The sequence below is a fragment of the Chrysemys picta genome, chromosome 1 (genome assembly GCF_011386835.1).
Source record: "Chrysemys picta bellii isolate R12L10 chromosome 1, ASM1138683v2, whole genome shotgun sequence".
NCBI lineage: Eukaryota > Metazoa > Chordata > Testudines > Emydidae > Chrysemys > Chrysemys picta.
The window spans coordinates 121,233,042-121,247,935 of NC_088791.1; the positions used below are offsets into that span (position 1 = coordinate 121,233,042).

A 14,894-nucleotide genomic window follows, 5' to 3' on the forward strand; every position below is an offset into this window, starting at 1 on the left:
AAGCTCTTATTCCTATCCCTCCCATCATCCTCTTATCTGAGAACATCCCAAACATTAATTCATTTATCAACACATCCCCTCTTGAGGTAGGACAGTATTATTGTCCCCATTGTACATATAGAGAACCGAGGCACAGATAGAAATTAAGAGCTAACTTTTCAAAGGTATTTACATTCCTAAAGATGCAGATAGGCACCTAGTGGAATTCTCAAAAGTGTATAAGTAGGTTAGGTGCCTAACTCCCATTGACTTCAATGGAACTTAGGTGCCAAATGTGCTTAGGCAGTTCTGAAAATATCATGAGGCATCTATATGCATCTTTCAATGTCTAAATACATTTGAAAATCTGGCCCTCAATAGATTGGTCAAGGTCATACAGGCAGCCTGTGGTAGAGTTGGGAATTGAACTCCCATCTCTCAGGTGTCAGTCAGTGCTGTAACCACAAAATCCTCCTCCCTTTTGGTGAGAAACTGCATATGTCAAGGGAATGGGTATGCGATGGGGTGTGGATGGGGGGACTGAAATAAGCCAGCATGGGCAGAGCAGAGTACTTCTTGCCTGCAATCTAATAGCAGAGCACAATAATCATGAGTGACGAGAGAACCTTAAAGGGTCTGGAGATATGGTCTGGATTCATACTTTTCCAAACCTCTTTCATCTGGAAATCAGAATGGAAATTTCATGAGAACAGGCTTTTTGTCACAGTTCCAGGACATCCTGCTTCCATTGGATCAGAAATACCACAAGAACAGCTTTCCTCGCAGTATTTTGGTACATTCACTTCCCTTCCTGGCTGAAACCGAGCAGCACAGAAAAGCATGAAAATGGGAAAATGCAAACAAAATGAGTTAAAGAAAAGTCTTTTCATCCTCGTGAGGCATTCACGTCCCATGCGTGATGAAGGCTCAGCAGATCTATTCTTTTATTATTCGGAATGGTTCCTCCAACTCTAACAGTCAGATTGTAGGTTTAGACTTTATTTGCTTATTTTGTATTCCTGGAAGGAAATTAATTACATAAAATACACATAAAATATCAATAACCATCCCAAGATAATAAAAGTTATCTTCTGTCGGCTGCTATGTGGTCTATGTGAAATGAGTTTCTATTTCTAGTGGGTAGGTGTCTTCAGCCAAGAAAATATCATCCACACGCAGCAGAGATGTCAAGGGCAAAATGGGCCTGGTGAATAAACTACTCTGTTACCTCCTAGGATGTGCATTGGTGGGATAGTACAAGAAAGCTTGCACTGCTGTTTGCCTGTGCTGTATCTGGGATATGGATAATTAAAAGGCCTGAGTCTCCAGGACTGTCAACCCAACCCCTATGAACAATGTTATTCACTTAATGAAACCAAGGGTTTAGAAGAAAAATAAAACCCTGTCGGTACCTGTTGTGCAGTTATTGATTCTCTGCTAAATGTTGCCAGTCCTGACTTGCCCATTGCTGCCAGAAGACAAAGCCCTGTGTTTCACATCCAGCAGACGTCAGAGACCTTCATGCTTGTTTTTAAATTGAAGTTGTGTTGCTAATGGTTTGAAGAAAATTGGGGGAAAATTATCATTCAACCATCTTTTTTTGTGCCACTGCATGGCTCTGTGATCCATTGAGGTGTTTATAAAAGGAAAGCTTGCAATCTGCTGAATCTAAATATGTCACCTGTGCCTGGTGCATTCATCCAGTGGTCAGAGTGTTGGGCCCCATGGTATGGAACACTTAGAACAAGTTCCACAGAGGAATAAGAAACTATTTGTCCCCGCCCTTTCTTTTCAGCTCCAGCCCTACAGATTCTTTCACTGTAACTCCAGACTCAGTCCCACGCCCCCCGAATAAATCCCTCTAGTAAGACCATAGTGTATTCTGTGGTACATACTTGCTCATGGAAGGCAAAAGGTGGTGTAAGGCACTCCCTTACTCCCTGGCATGGCCTACCCACATCGTGGATCACAGTGTAGCGGAGGAGGGAAGCAGCCCTTGTAGGGATGCTACTTCCCCTCCCACAGAAGAGGGTTGGAGGCAAGCAGGCTGGGGGAGCTTTGGCTCTTCCTTTCCCCAGTGCACCAGCCGATGCAGCTAGGGAGGCGCAGAGGCGGACATGATCCATGCCAGGACTAAGGCTGGTGCAAATTATCTCTGCTCTGGAGGAAGGGGAGAAAAAGGAAGCCACTAGAGCCAGTTGAAAACATTTCAAATGTTTTGATTTTTCAGTGAAAAATGCAAGCACTTTTTTGCACAAAATTTTGAAGACCTGGAGAATTTGAAGAACTTAAGAAAAGCACCAAATGTCATGAGACCCATGATAAAATTTCAAGAGCTGACAACACTGCCTTTGTGTTGAGCATGCTGATTTGGTGCTCATCTCCCTATACCTGTTCTCTGGCCCAAGAAGCAGATCAACAACCAATTCACTCAGCATGAAGGCAGGTGTGACCCTGAGTGCCAGGATCTTGGACCTCAGTATTCTGGCTTTATCTATCAGTGGTGCTAGGCATTGCAATGAACTGCCTGAATGTGTAATTGAACTGTTGCCCTCAGTTTGGAATCAGAACTGTCTTTCATAGTCTCTATTCTGCTAAGAGCAATCCTCCTTCAGCACACATGTTAAATGCCTGGGTACTTTTGGGAACAGGAGCATCTGGGTTCTATCCCTATGGTTGCAAAGAAGTTCTAAGTGGTCCTAGTATGCAACATAGTCAGAACTGTGGTTTTATAGGTAGTCATGGCTTTGCTACAGTATTATTAATCCTATTGTGCCATTGTGAAAACAATCTTCTGATTTCCAATGTCCAAATAACAGAGCATCTTTCCAACATATAGTTGTCTAAAAAACTTTTCTTTTCTCTCTTTCTTTTTAGTCTAACGAGACATCAACTTCATACCTCTCCTCACAGGATTTTCTCAAAAATGCTTATGTCCTAGCAGTTCTTCTCTTCCTGGCCCTTATCCTGCAGAGGACGTTTCTGCAGGCTTCCTATTATGTTACCATAGAAACCGGCATCAACCTGCGAGGTGCCTTACTGGTGAGTAAGATGTTGTTTCTGAGATCGGCATGCTGTAAAATGCCCTAGTGATGGCTCCACGTTTTATTCTTTCGCTTATCTTGTCCTTTATCTGTGTGGTGTTTAACCACAGCTGAGGATTGGTACCACAATATCTTCTGGAGCTTAAAGCTTTTGCAGCTCTGAGCCCTGCTAGTTTTAAACTGCCTCTGCTGTAGACTGAAAACCTTTGTTTTACTCCAAACCCTATATTCTGCTCTGGGAGTCTAGTCCCAAAATCTCTCCTGAACTCAGGTCTCCTGTTTGGCTATATAAAATGCTCTCCACCAGGTCACTTTCAGCCTAGCTTGCCTTTATTTACTGTTTACTGCTTGAAAACTTAATAGAAAACATAATAGAAATTCATTTTATAATTACAGGGTTTCTACCTGCCAGTTACTGTAATTGCTCTTAATTTTAGATTTGTCTGAACTTATGTTAAGCTTTATTTATATTTTTTCATCAAAAATAAGCTGTATTCCTTCTTGTCCCATATCCCTATTCTCTACATTCTGTTGTCATTTTTGTTATGTTATTGATCTCATATGAGCACCACTCCTGCAGCCCTTGCTCAGAAGAACAGTCCCATCAGGCCAAATTCATTGCTGCTGAATGAGGTCTGTGTAGTCACACCATGGAGATGTTTGACCCAGTGGGACTGCTTGTAATGGCTGCAGAAGTAACAAAAAAATTGAGGCAATAATTCTACTATTTAACCTCTATTTTCAAAAATCTCTCTCTCTGGGAACTGGGTGACTGGACAATCTCTGATCTGACATTTCCAATGTCTGGTTGCTATTGTAACTTTATATACTGTACTTTATTCCTCTCTCCAGGCAATGATATACAATAAGATCCTGAGGCTTTCCACGTCCAACTTGTCCATGGGAGAGATGACCTTGGGACAGATCAATAACTTGGTTGCCATAGAAACAAATCAGCTGATGTGGTTCTTGTTTCTGTGTCCCAATCTCTGGGCTATGCCCGTTCAGGTAGAGCATCAAAGTAAGGGCCTAATTTTTAGAAGAAAACCCCCTGGAAAACAGAAGATATTTTTAACACAATGTACATCTTTGAAATTATTTAAAACAAAAAAGTGGAAATTATACCATTGGACTATAGTTACAAATGAAGAGCTGTGACCAGGAGGAGAACTAAAGGGTAGAACTGCTGTTCACTGTCTCCTCCAAAGGCTGTGAAGTAGTATCGCTGCAGGCCAGTGGGAAGAGATTTTTCTGGGTAATATTTACAAGCCAGGGGAATGCTCTGTGAATTTTAGAATGGATTACCTGTCTTTCCCACAGCCCTGTATGCCTTCCTCTGCTCATATTTATTCCACAACTGCCACAAGTAATCTGTGAAGGCAGCTATCATGGACCAAAATATTGCTGGTTTTGCAGAATTCATTTGCAGCTGTTTTATGGGGCAAGAGTGAAGAGTGTCAGAACTTGGCCCTTAATTCTGTGATCCTGTATTGCAAAGAAGGTATGGTATGTCGAGTGTTATAATGTCAGAAAGTGTGGTTAGTGATCCACAGAAAGGAACACTGATTTGAGTGTTGAGAACTAAACGGGTGCACTAGTTATCATAAACTTCTAGTTCTAAACATCTGGTTCTAATCCAATCTGGGTTGTGTACAGCAGAAGAACAGATGAATCAGAAGGAAGGAAAGACAATATTAGAGTTGGGGTAGCCAAATTTTCAAATGTGAGGAAGCAATTTAGGAGCCTAAGTCCCATTGACTTTCAATAAGACTTAGGCTCCTAAGATATTTTTGAAAAATTTACTCTTGGGCTTCTAAGTGGGGATGGGTAGGTCATAATTTATAGGTATTGTTAACAGCTGTCAAGGAAAAATAACAGAAATGAAAGCTTTGGTAAATTAGATCTACGCTATGTAAATTCATGGCACTATATAAGTCATCCATAATAATAAAGGGAACATCCACTTTTGTCATTTGTTTATTTTTAGCAGGGTCATCAAAGAGAATGTATGATGAAAAAACAGACAATAAAGGATCTGGATGGCATAAGGCAGGGATCGGCAACCTTAGGCCCGGCCCACCAGGTAAGAACCCTGGTGGGCCGGGCCGGTTTTGTTTACCTGCTGCGACCACAGGTTTGGCCGACCGTGGCTCCCACTGGCCGCGGTTCGCTGTCCCAGGCCAATGGGGGCGGTGGGAAGCAGCGGCCAGCACATCCCTCGGCCTGTGCCGCTTCTCGCAGCCCCCATTGGCCTGGAGCGGTGAACTGCAGCCAGTGGGAGGTGCAATCGGCCGAACCTGCAGACACGGCAGGTAAACAAACCGGCCTGGCCCGCCAGGGTGTTTACCCCGGCGGGCCACGTGCCAAGGTTGCCCATCCCTGGCATAAGGGATTAGTAACTACATAGACATTTTCACCTATAAATCACTGCTTCAAATCCAGGCTGGCTTAGAATTGTCCAAAAGGGGTTACCATATGAAGGTTTTTTCAGTTGGTCTTTGTTAATTAAACTGCTGGTTGCTCTCAGGCTAATTGTATGTAGGGTGACCAGACGTCCCGATATTTCCTTGTTTGTCCCACGTCCCGACCGATGTATGGTCGGGACACTGGACAAACAAGGAAATGCTCCGGAGCCCGGAAGTGCTTGTGCCCCTCCCCCCCCGCCCCACAAGCTCTGGAAGGAGGCCCGGGAGACGCAGGGGGAGCACAAGGCTGGGGTGAGTGAGAGTCCAGCCTGGTCCCAGTGCAGGCAGGACTCAGTTGGGCGGTAGAGAGAGTAGGGGGGCGGCCCGCGGGGCCAGGCGGCGACTGTTCTCCCCCTCTGGGCAGCAGGACTCGGGAGCAGCCGCTGCTGCAGCTCCCACTGCCGAGGGGGGAGGAAGCGGCCAATGGCCAAGCTCAGCAGCTGCGGCTGCAGCTCTGGCGCCCGGGCCCGAACCTCCCGAGCCCGGGCCTGCTGCAGGGACCCAGCAGCACGCACGCTGCGCCCAGCCCCTGGCCAGTCGCGTCTGAAGCCCACCAACTCCAGAGCTAATATGTCACTAATATGTTACTGCATGCTTGACTCTTTGGGGCAGACACTATCTTTTCATTCTGTGTTTGTACAGCACCTATCACATTGGAGTCCTTGTCCATGTCTTGGGTAGGTAGGTGCTACCACAATACAAATAAATAATGATAATAAAGGTTTGTAGAAACTTCCCCTAGAATTTCAAAACTTAACTTCTGAAGTCAATTATAAGTGAGGTTTTATTTAAATTCATGCAAATTCTATGTATTATTTGACTATATAGTCTGAGAGGATTTTTTTCGCATTGCTGTCTTGTAGGGGTCCTGAAATGTATTCCTTTTCCTATGTGCCTTTTTCCTCCTTAGATCATAATGGGCGTGATCCTACTGTATAACTTACTTCGAGTAAGTGCATTGGTTGGTGCTGCTGTTATTGTATTGCTCGCTCCAATACAGTATTTCATAGCTACAAAGTTGGCTGAGGCGCAGAAGAGCACTCTTGTAAGTAATTTATTTTAGTGATGCCTGTGGTCCAGTAGTTAAAGCAGAGAACCAGGAATCAGGAGTTCTGGATTCTATTCCTGGTTTTTCAAATAATTTGCTGTGTAAATTTGGGTAAGCCATTTAACTTTTTTGTCCCTCAGTTTCCAGATCTGTAAAATAAGGGTAGTAATATTTGCCTACTTCACAAGTTGTTTGCAAAGTTATTTGTGATCCTCAGATGAAAGGTGCTATAGAAGAACAAAGTATTATTACTTATAGGAAACTAAGAACTATCTTTTGGGAATGTTTATTATTAATTAAATGAACCACATAATTAATTTTGACTTTTAAATTTTTATTTATTTTTGGGCTGCCAACAAATAATTTCAATGTAATACAATGGAAACTGTACAATGGTAACATTTTCAACTGTTTTTTAAGAGGTGCATTAAATACAATATATATTACACTCTTTAGCTGCTGTTAACCAATACACAGAGTTACATTCTTGCTGACGTTCCTGATTACTAGAGTTCTGATCATTTGAATACCCTCTCCTCCAATATTCACCTATAACAATGACATCAAAGGCATGTTCAGTGAACGCGTTGGGGAAAGGAAGGAGAAAGAAATATCTAACTTTTAGCAGAATACTTCTGTATTGTGATTGAAGTTCTACAGAATGGGGAGTTCCTTAACAAGATAGGCACTCATGAGACCATTTATTGATGAGTTAAATTTGCATGGAAGAAATTCACTCCTGCGCTGCGGGCCAGCACAAAGCTTATGAACTACTCAGGTCTTTCTTAAGCCTTGAAAATAAGGACTTAGGCCCTGGTCCTCAAATGTATTTAGGATCTTAACTTGTATGAAAATCAGTGGAAGTTAGGAGCCTAAATACCTTTTGAGGATCTGGGGCTAGGTCCTGATTCAGCACTTCATCCCTTGTCAGCAAAACATTTAAGCACATGCTTAAATACTGTACTGAACTTGGGCATAAAGTGGTATATGCACCTTGTGCTGACCCTTTTTTACAGAGATGAATTTCACCCCATCTGAGTAGCTTGATCATTTCTCTGACTATCTGTCCTTTAGATGCCATGGAGCCTATTGTTTTCTAATTCAAATGATGTACTGTATGGAATGTCAGCAATTAATAAAAATAATAAAATATAGAAATGAAATATTAAATCATGTGAATAAGTCCGTTTGAAATAGATCACATCAACTACTGTATAACACTCCACCCAAAAGTCTCTTGCATTTCTGAATAACCTCCGTACTCAGATTGGATCAGTCCCTATTGCACACTCTCCATCAATGGGAAACAATTCTACAGTCTAATGAAGCTCATCGACTGGAAATTTATCCTAATTTTAAATTTTCTTAATGCCTAGACTGTTACCATCTCCCCCTCATATCTTAATTGTCAGTTAGCCAAGCTAAACATATCTGGGCCTGATCCTCAGTTTGATTGACCCCAGTGGAATTATGCCAATTTACACTGGCTGAGGATCTATCTTTTATACTTTTTTCAGACATAATTCCCTCCACCCCTTTGATCTGTCTTGTTCTTCTCTGAATTCCTCCCAGCTTGTTAATGTATTTTGGTAATAGTGTGCCCAAAACAGATGAACACAATATTGCAGATGAGGGGCTATTACTGAAATAAATCAATAAAATAAGCACATATTATGTGAATCTTCTGTACGCAGTCCAAAACTGGTCTTTTTGAGGCAATACCACATTGCAAACTCAAATGTAATTTTTGGTTCATTACCAATTGTCCATCTTTTTTCTTCTTCAGTATTATCACTCCAGGTTTCGTTCTCCATTTAGATACATAGGTTTCAGGTTATTTTCCCCAAGATATATTAGTTTTGATTTTTTTCAATGCAGAATCACTTTTATTTTCTTCTCATGACTTTAAAGTCTCTAAAATCGTCAAGGAACATGAAATTGTATATTATTTCCGAATGTATAGTACTTAGAGGTATATACTAGGTCATTAGTAAACCCAGTTGCAATACTTTGGCTAATTTTAGAACAAAAGTGATAGAAAAAACATTCTTAATAAAAAATAATTTAAAAATATTAATTTTGTAATTTGTAATTTCTTACTTTTTTAATGTAAAGGATTATTCTACTGAGAGATTAAAGAAAACCAATGAGATCTTGAAAGGCATTAAGTTGTTAAAGTTGTATGCCTGGGAGCACATATTTTGCACTAGCGTAGAGGAAACAAGAACCAAGGAGCTCATAAGTCTCAAAACCTTTGCACTTTACACATCTCTTTCCAGTAAGTAATTCTGTTCTAGGGGCAGTATTGTTTGTAACATAACTCTTAGATATGTATTTATCTCTCAATAGTAAATTGCTTTTGAGACTTCAGTTGAAGCAAGATGCCTGTACTTATGGTAGTGGCTATTTTGTTATGAAACAAGATGGAAAATAAAAGACATGACAAATAACACAACAGGAAGCTTGACATTGTTTGGTGGATTTTGTTACTGTTATTGTTTAACTTGTAAAAGGTTTTTTGCAACCTTAGTTATGAGATTTTACATTAATAAGTACTGAGATAACATCAGCAGGTGTGATTGGGACAGACATAAGTTAGGAACTAAAATAAATTACATTCCTTGTAATGAGGTAGGGTTGAGGGAAATGGCCCCAATATTTGTAGTAAATTTTTCTTTCAAAGCAATTTTTGGCTGTGATACATTATAATTCTGCAGTTCATATGAAAATATTTTATTTCAATTCACTAAAATGTAGAAACTATAACATTTCTTGGTTCGTTTGTTTGTGTATTTAAGACCTAAGTCAGACATGGAAGGAAATTTCTTCCTGCTAAGGAGTTTTCCTTTGGGAGTTTTAATGGATAGGAAACATTTGAGGTTGAAGTCCTCAACTAACATATTATTTAACTGACTATGCTTGGGTTTGGTATAAAGTATTGAAAAATAATATTAAGATCATTTTTGTACAGTTCAAATAGTCCAATGCATATTTCATTTCTTTCAACAGTTTTTATGAATGCAGCCATCCCAATAGCAGCTGTTCTTGCAGTAAGAAAATATTTTTCCCCTTTATCTGAAAAGAAATTAAAAACACTGTCATTGTTTATATAGGGCCTACTTTTCACAGAAACAATATGTAAATTAGTATGTCCCTGCTGGCTGCCTAGCAGTATTACACTAACAAACTCAATTCCCAATTTACAACACCTGAGATTTGGACTTGTGAAAAGGGAAGCAAACAAAAAGCAACGTTAATTTCAGTCTTCCGCAGAAACCAAACAGAATATCAAAATGTGGCTAAACTGGAAGGGGACAGACTAGTTTTGAGAATAAGTCTTATTTTGGGCTTTGTATTTTGGGGTGTTGCTGTTCCATTGTCTATGGGTGAAATTTACTCTGGGCCCAGTACAAGGCCTAGACAATTTAAATCATCAAAATAAGTCATGTTTGGACTTAAGTGGGACATAAGTTTGCACTAGCCCTTTGCACAAAAATGAATTTCATGACTAATGCACTGGGGAAATACCTTTACCCTTCATGCTGGGCAGTAAGAAATGTTTATACACCAAACATTGAGGTCCTTATTCAGTTTGTACTCAGCCTCTACTCAGGCAAAATATTTCGATAGGTGTTTTTCCCCCTGTTTTGAGCCAGCCTGTGTAGCCTGACATCCTTTTCACTAATATTCCCTTGTTTTGATGTGACAGACCTTTGTGACCTATGAATATCAAAATGAGGCGACACTGCAGCCATACCAGGCCTTTGCATCACTGTCGTTGTTTCACATCCTGGTCACACCGCTGTTCCTGCTCTCCACCGTGGTTAGATTTGCAGTCAAGGCCGTTATAAGGTATGGTTGAAACTATAATAAAGAACAGAATTATCAGACATATATATGAACATGCTTTGTTGGGGAAGAGTCAACATGGCTTTAGTAAAGGGAAATCATGCCTCACCAATCTATTTAAATTCTTTGGGGGGTCAACAAGCATGTGGACAAGGTTGATCCAGTGGATGTAGTGTACTTGGACTTTCAGAAAGCCTTTGACAAGATCCCTCACCAAAAGCTCTTAAGCAAAGTAAGCAGTCATGGGGTAAGAGGGAAGGTCCTCTCGTGGATCAATAACTGGTTAAAAGACAGGAAATAAAGGGTAGGAATAAATGGTCAGTTTTTGAAATGGAGAGAGGTAAATAGCAGGGTCCCCCAAGGGGCTGTACTGGGACCAGTACTGTTCAACATAGTCATAAATGATCTGGAAAAGGGGGTAAACAGTGAGGTGGCAAAATTTGCAGATGATACAATATTACTGAAGGTAGTTAAGTCCAAAGCAGACTGCAAAGAGTTACAAAAGAATCTCACAAAACTGGGTGATTGGGTGACAAAATGGCAGATGAAATTTAGTGTTGATAAATCCAAAGTAATGCACATTAGAAAACATAATCCCAACTATACATACAAAAAAGATGGGGTCTAAATTATCTGTTACCACTCACAAAAGAAATCTTGGCGTCACTGTGGATAGTTCTCTGAAAACATCTGCTCAACGTGCAGCAGCAATCAAAAAAGCGAACAGAATGTAAGAAACCATTAGGAAAGGGATAGATAATAATAAGAAAAGATATAATGCCACTGTATAAAGCCGTGGTATGCCCACACCTTGAATACTGCATGCAGTTCTGGTTGCCCCATCTCAAAAAAGATGTATTAGAAATGGAAAAGGTTCAGAGAAGGGCAACAAAAATTATTAGGGATATAACATCTTCTGTATGAGGAAAGATTAAAAAGACTGGGACTTTTAAGCTTGGAAAAGAGATGATTAGAAGGGGATATGATAGAGGTCTATAAAATCATGAACATTGTGGAGAACGTGAATAAGGAAGTATTATTTACCCTTTCACATAACACAAGAACCAGGGGTCACCTGATGAAAATAGGCAGCAGGTTTAAAACTAACAGAAGGAAGTACTTCTTCACACAACACACAGTCAACCCATGGAGCTAATTGTGAGGGGATGTTGTGAAGGCCAAAAGTGTAACTGGGTTCAAAAAATAATTAGATAAGTTCATGAAAGATGGCTCCATCAGTGGCTATTAGCCAAGACGGTCAGAGATGCAACCCCATGCTCTGTGTGTTCCTAAACCTCTGACTGCCAGGTGCTGGGATTGGATGACAGAGGATAATTGCCCTGTTCTGTTCATTCCCTCTGAAGCTTCTAGTATAGGCCACTGACAGAAGACAGGATACTGGGCTAGATGGACCATTGATCTGACCCAGTATGGCCATTTTTATGTTCTTATATTAAAGAGATCTCTTTATACTTCTCTGAGAAATAACAACGGTCAATGATGGGATATTAAAAGTTACTACAGAGAACTTTTTCCAGAGGGTCTGGCTAGAGAACCTTGCCTGCATGCTCGGGGTTCAGCTGATCGCCATATTTGGGGTTGGGAAGGAATTTTCCTCCAGGGTAGATTGGCAGAGGCCCTGGAGGTTTTTCGCCTTCCTCCGCAGCATGGGGCAGGGGTCGCTTGCTGGAGGATTCTCTGAGATTTGAAGTCTCTAGATCATGATTTGGGGACTTCAACAGCTGAGTCAAGGGAGGGAATTATTCCAGGAGTGGGTGGGTCAGCTTTTGTGGCCCGCATCATGCGGGAGGTCAGACTAGATGATCATAATGGTCCCTTCTGACCTTAGAGTCTATGAGAAAGAGACAGGATGAAGGGGACTTAACTTGGTTATTCAAAATGATGAAAAGGCATAAAGAAAAAAGACCAGACACTCCATTTTACTGCATCATATGAGAACAAGGAAATGGTCAATAAAGTTAATGGCTGGAAAATTATTATTGAGGCAAATCTTGAAGTCCTTACTCCAGGCCAGACTGTCCTGACTTGGATTGTAGCTCATATCTTCCTTCCTAGCCTCACCCATCATGCACTGGTCAGCCACAATTACTCCCAGATGGCTAGCAACACTAGAAGGGGAAGAGAGGGAGAAGCTGGGGGGTAAACAAAGTGATGGCTATCTAACAGGTCTGGCCCTTGACATCGGGGAGAGCAGCCTACTCCTATTTCTCCCCAATGCAAGGGGTGGAATAGTGACTGTGCTTTATGATGGAATTCTATCCATACCCAGGACCGGCTCTAGGCACCAGCAAAGCAAGCACGTGCTTGGGGCGGCACAATACCAGGGGCAGCATTCCAGCCACAGTTGCACTCTCAGAGCTTGGAGAGGCAAAAAACCTAGAGCTGGCCCTGTCCATAACACTGGGTCTCTTTTTGGAAAGGACCATTGGCATGAACAGGGGGCAATAGCTCATCTGGAAAGCCATTCTAATCATTAATGTTACACCAGGGATAGCAGTGGAGTCACTCCTGATGTACACTGGTATGAGAGGAGAATCAGACCCAAAGTGGGCACCAAGGAATTGGATAGCTCATCAGGGAACGATGCACTTGTGTCTGCTCTGAGTTCTGTGAAAAGGTTGTGACTTTGAGGAGATTGTCAAGTATCAGAGGGGTAGCCGTGTTAGTCTGGATTTGTAAAAAACAACAAAGAGTCCGGTCGCACCTTATAGACTAACAGACATATTGGAGCATAAGCTTTCGTGGGTGAATGCCCACTTCGTAAGACGCAGTGGGTATTCATCTGACGAAGTGGGTATTCACCCATGAAAGCTTATGCTCCAATACGTCTATTAGTCTATAAGGTGCCACAGGACTCTTTGTTGCTTTTTGAGGGGATTGTGATGCTGAGGCTGCACTCTGGGTTCCCACTCCCAAATTACAGGAAAGAGACGGAGGAGAGGGAGGCTTGGCCTGCCAGACTGCCTGGAGAAGCCTTGGTGGGGTTATAGAGTAGCATGGAAGAACAGTGGGGAAGGTGGAAGGAGAGGGAGTGTAACAGTTCAGGGCAACTGCACCTGTATTTCCCCCTCTATGGTCCACCAAGGGCACCCACTCTCAGGCTTCCGGCTCTACAGGCAGCTGTCATCTCTCTTGGGCGGAGATATGTGTGTTACTCCCTCCTGACCAGGGTATTTCCAGGCTGCACAGTTCCCTACCTACACTGTGAATTCCCCAATAAGTCAGACAGCCTAAGCAGGCCTGCCTTGCTTTTCTTCTCAGAAGCTATCAGCAGTGTGATTGCCCACAGTTACAAGGTAACACAGCTTTTTCAAAGCAAGAACATTTATTCTGGAGATGAAAGCATTACAGAGAAAATATATTAAAAAGAACCTACAAACATGCGAATAAGCTTACCAGAAATCACCCCAGTTCCAACAAGGGCTCCAGTAGGAGTCAGCCCTTCATATCCCACCAGACTGTTTCTCTGTGGTTACAAGTTCCTGACGGCATTGGCTCAGAACAAGCACTCCCATGAATCTGTGGGTTACTCCTTTATACACTTTGGCCCTCTGATCTTGTCCTCATTTAACTGGTGATCAGCAGACAAAGGTCCCCTCCTCAGGGTGAAGATTCAAAAGGCTGAGTTCTTGCATAACCAAGGGGTACATTTGCAAACAACTCCTAGAGATTTCCTGGGAAACCCACTTAACTTGAAAAGTTCATTCTTGTCCAACCCATTGTTTCAAATAGTCCTTTGAAGCTCATAACACTTCTCATTATATTAGCCATGTCTTCCCCATAGAGGCATTACATACAATCCCACAATAATACATAAACATTTGCATTTTTCATACAAAGAACTCCTAAAATAGTTAAACTTAATTCAATACAAATGTTGGCATACTGTGGGGATATGTTTCACTTAATTCAATGAGGTTTGTCCAGGATATAACAGGAAATTGCCATATGCGCTACGGAGAAGCACTAGTGGAAAATCATAGAAGTCACAAAATCTGTGATTTTATCAAACTTTGCCATGATTCAAGTATGACATTTCCCAAAATATATAGCCTGACAAAACAGCGCCCCTAGTGGTGGGTGACTGAGCAATTCCTCTCTAGTTTGCTGGTTAAGAGACTGAAATGTATTGTCCTCTGTTGATTCTGCAGTGGCCTGTGTGAAAGGAATTGTAGTTACGCAGGTGTACGTATCATAAAACAACCACCACAGCTGGCACAAATTGACACCCTTGCTGACAGAGATGCCATGCACTGACAGGATCTGAAAACTGAGCTAAACTTCCCACCCTCATACATAGTCCCTCCAAGTCTAGGTTGAGGCACTCTGGCAAAGTATTGTATTGTTGCTGCTGCCTCTGTTTGGTGGATAACAATAATAACAAACAACAAACCCCAGGACATTAGTCTTCTGAGCCCTCCCTCACCATTCACCAGCACTCTGTTCACTAACAAATTAAATAATCCGTGTTTTGTTTTTGTTGAAGAG

The 14,894-nt window shown here is 41.7% G+C and overlaps 1 protein-coding gene across 9 annotated transcripts in view; it reads left to right on the top strand.

The window, feature by feature from the left end:
• ABCC9 (ATP binding cassette subfamily C member 9) overlaps window positions 1-14,894 on the top strand; it is a 122,074-nt gene that overhangs the window by 39,282 nt on the left and 67,898 nt on the right. For all 9 annotated transcript variants that reach the window (XR_010592909.1, XR_010592910.1, XR_006174092.2 and 6 more), the window contains exons 9-14: window positions 2,857-3,021; window positions 3,876-4,031; window positions 6,399-6,533; window positions 8,652-8,814; window positions 9,546-9,586; window positions 10,246-10,388. Coding sequence is in view for 6 of the 9 variants with exons in the window: in XM_008165722.4 (XP_008163944.2) it covers window positions 2,857-3,021; window positions 3,876-4,031; window positions 6,399-6,533; window positions 8,652-8,814; window positions 9,546-9,586; window positions 10,246-10,388 (803 nt within the window). In the remaining 3 variants the exon portion in view is untranslated. The remainder of the gene's footprint in view (window positions 1-2,856; window positions 3,022-3,875; window positions 4,032-6,398; window positions 6,534-8,651; window positions 8,815-9,545; window positions 9,587-10,245; window positions 10,389-14,894) is intronic.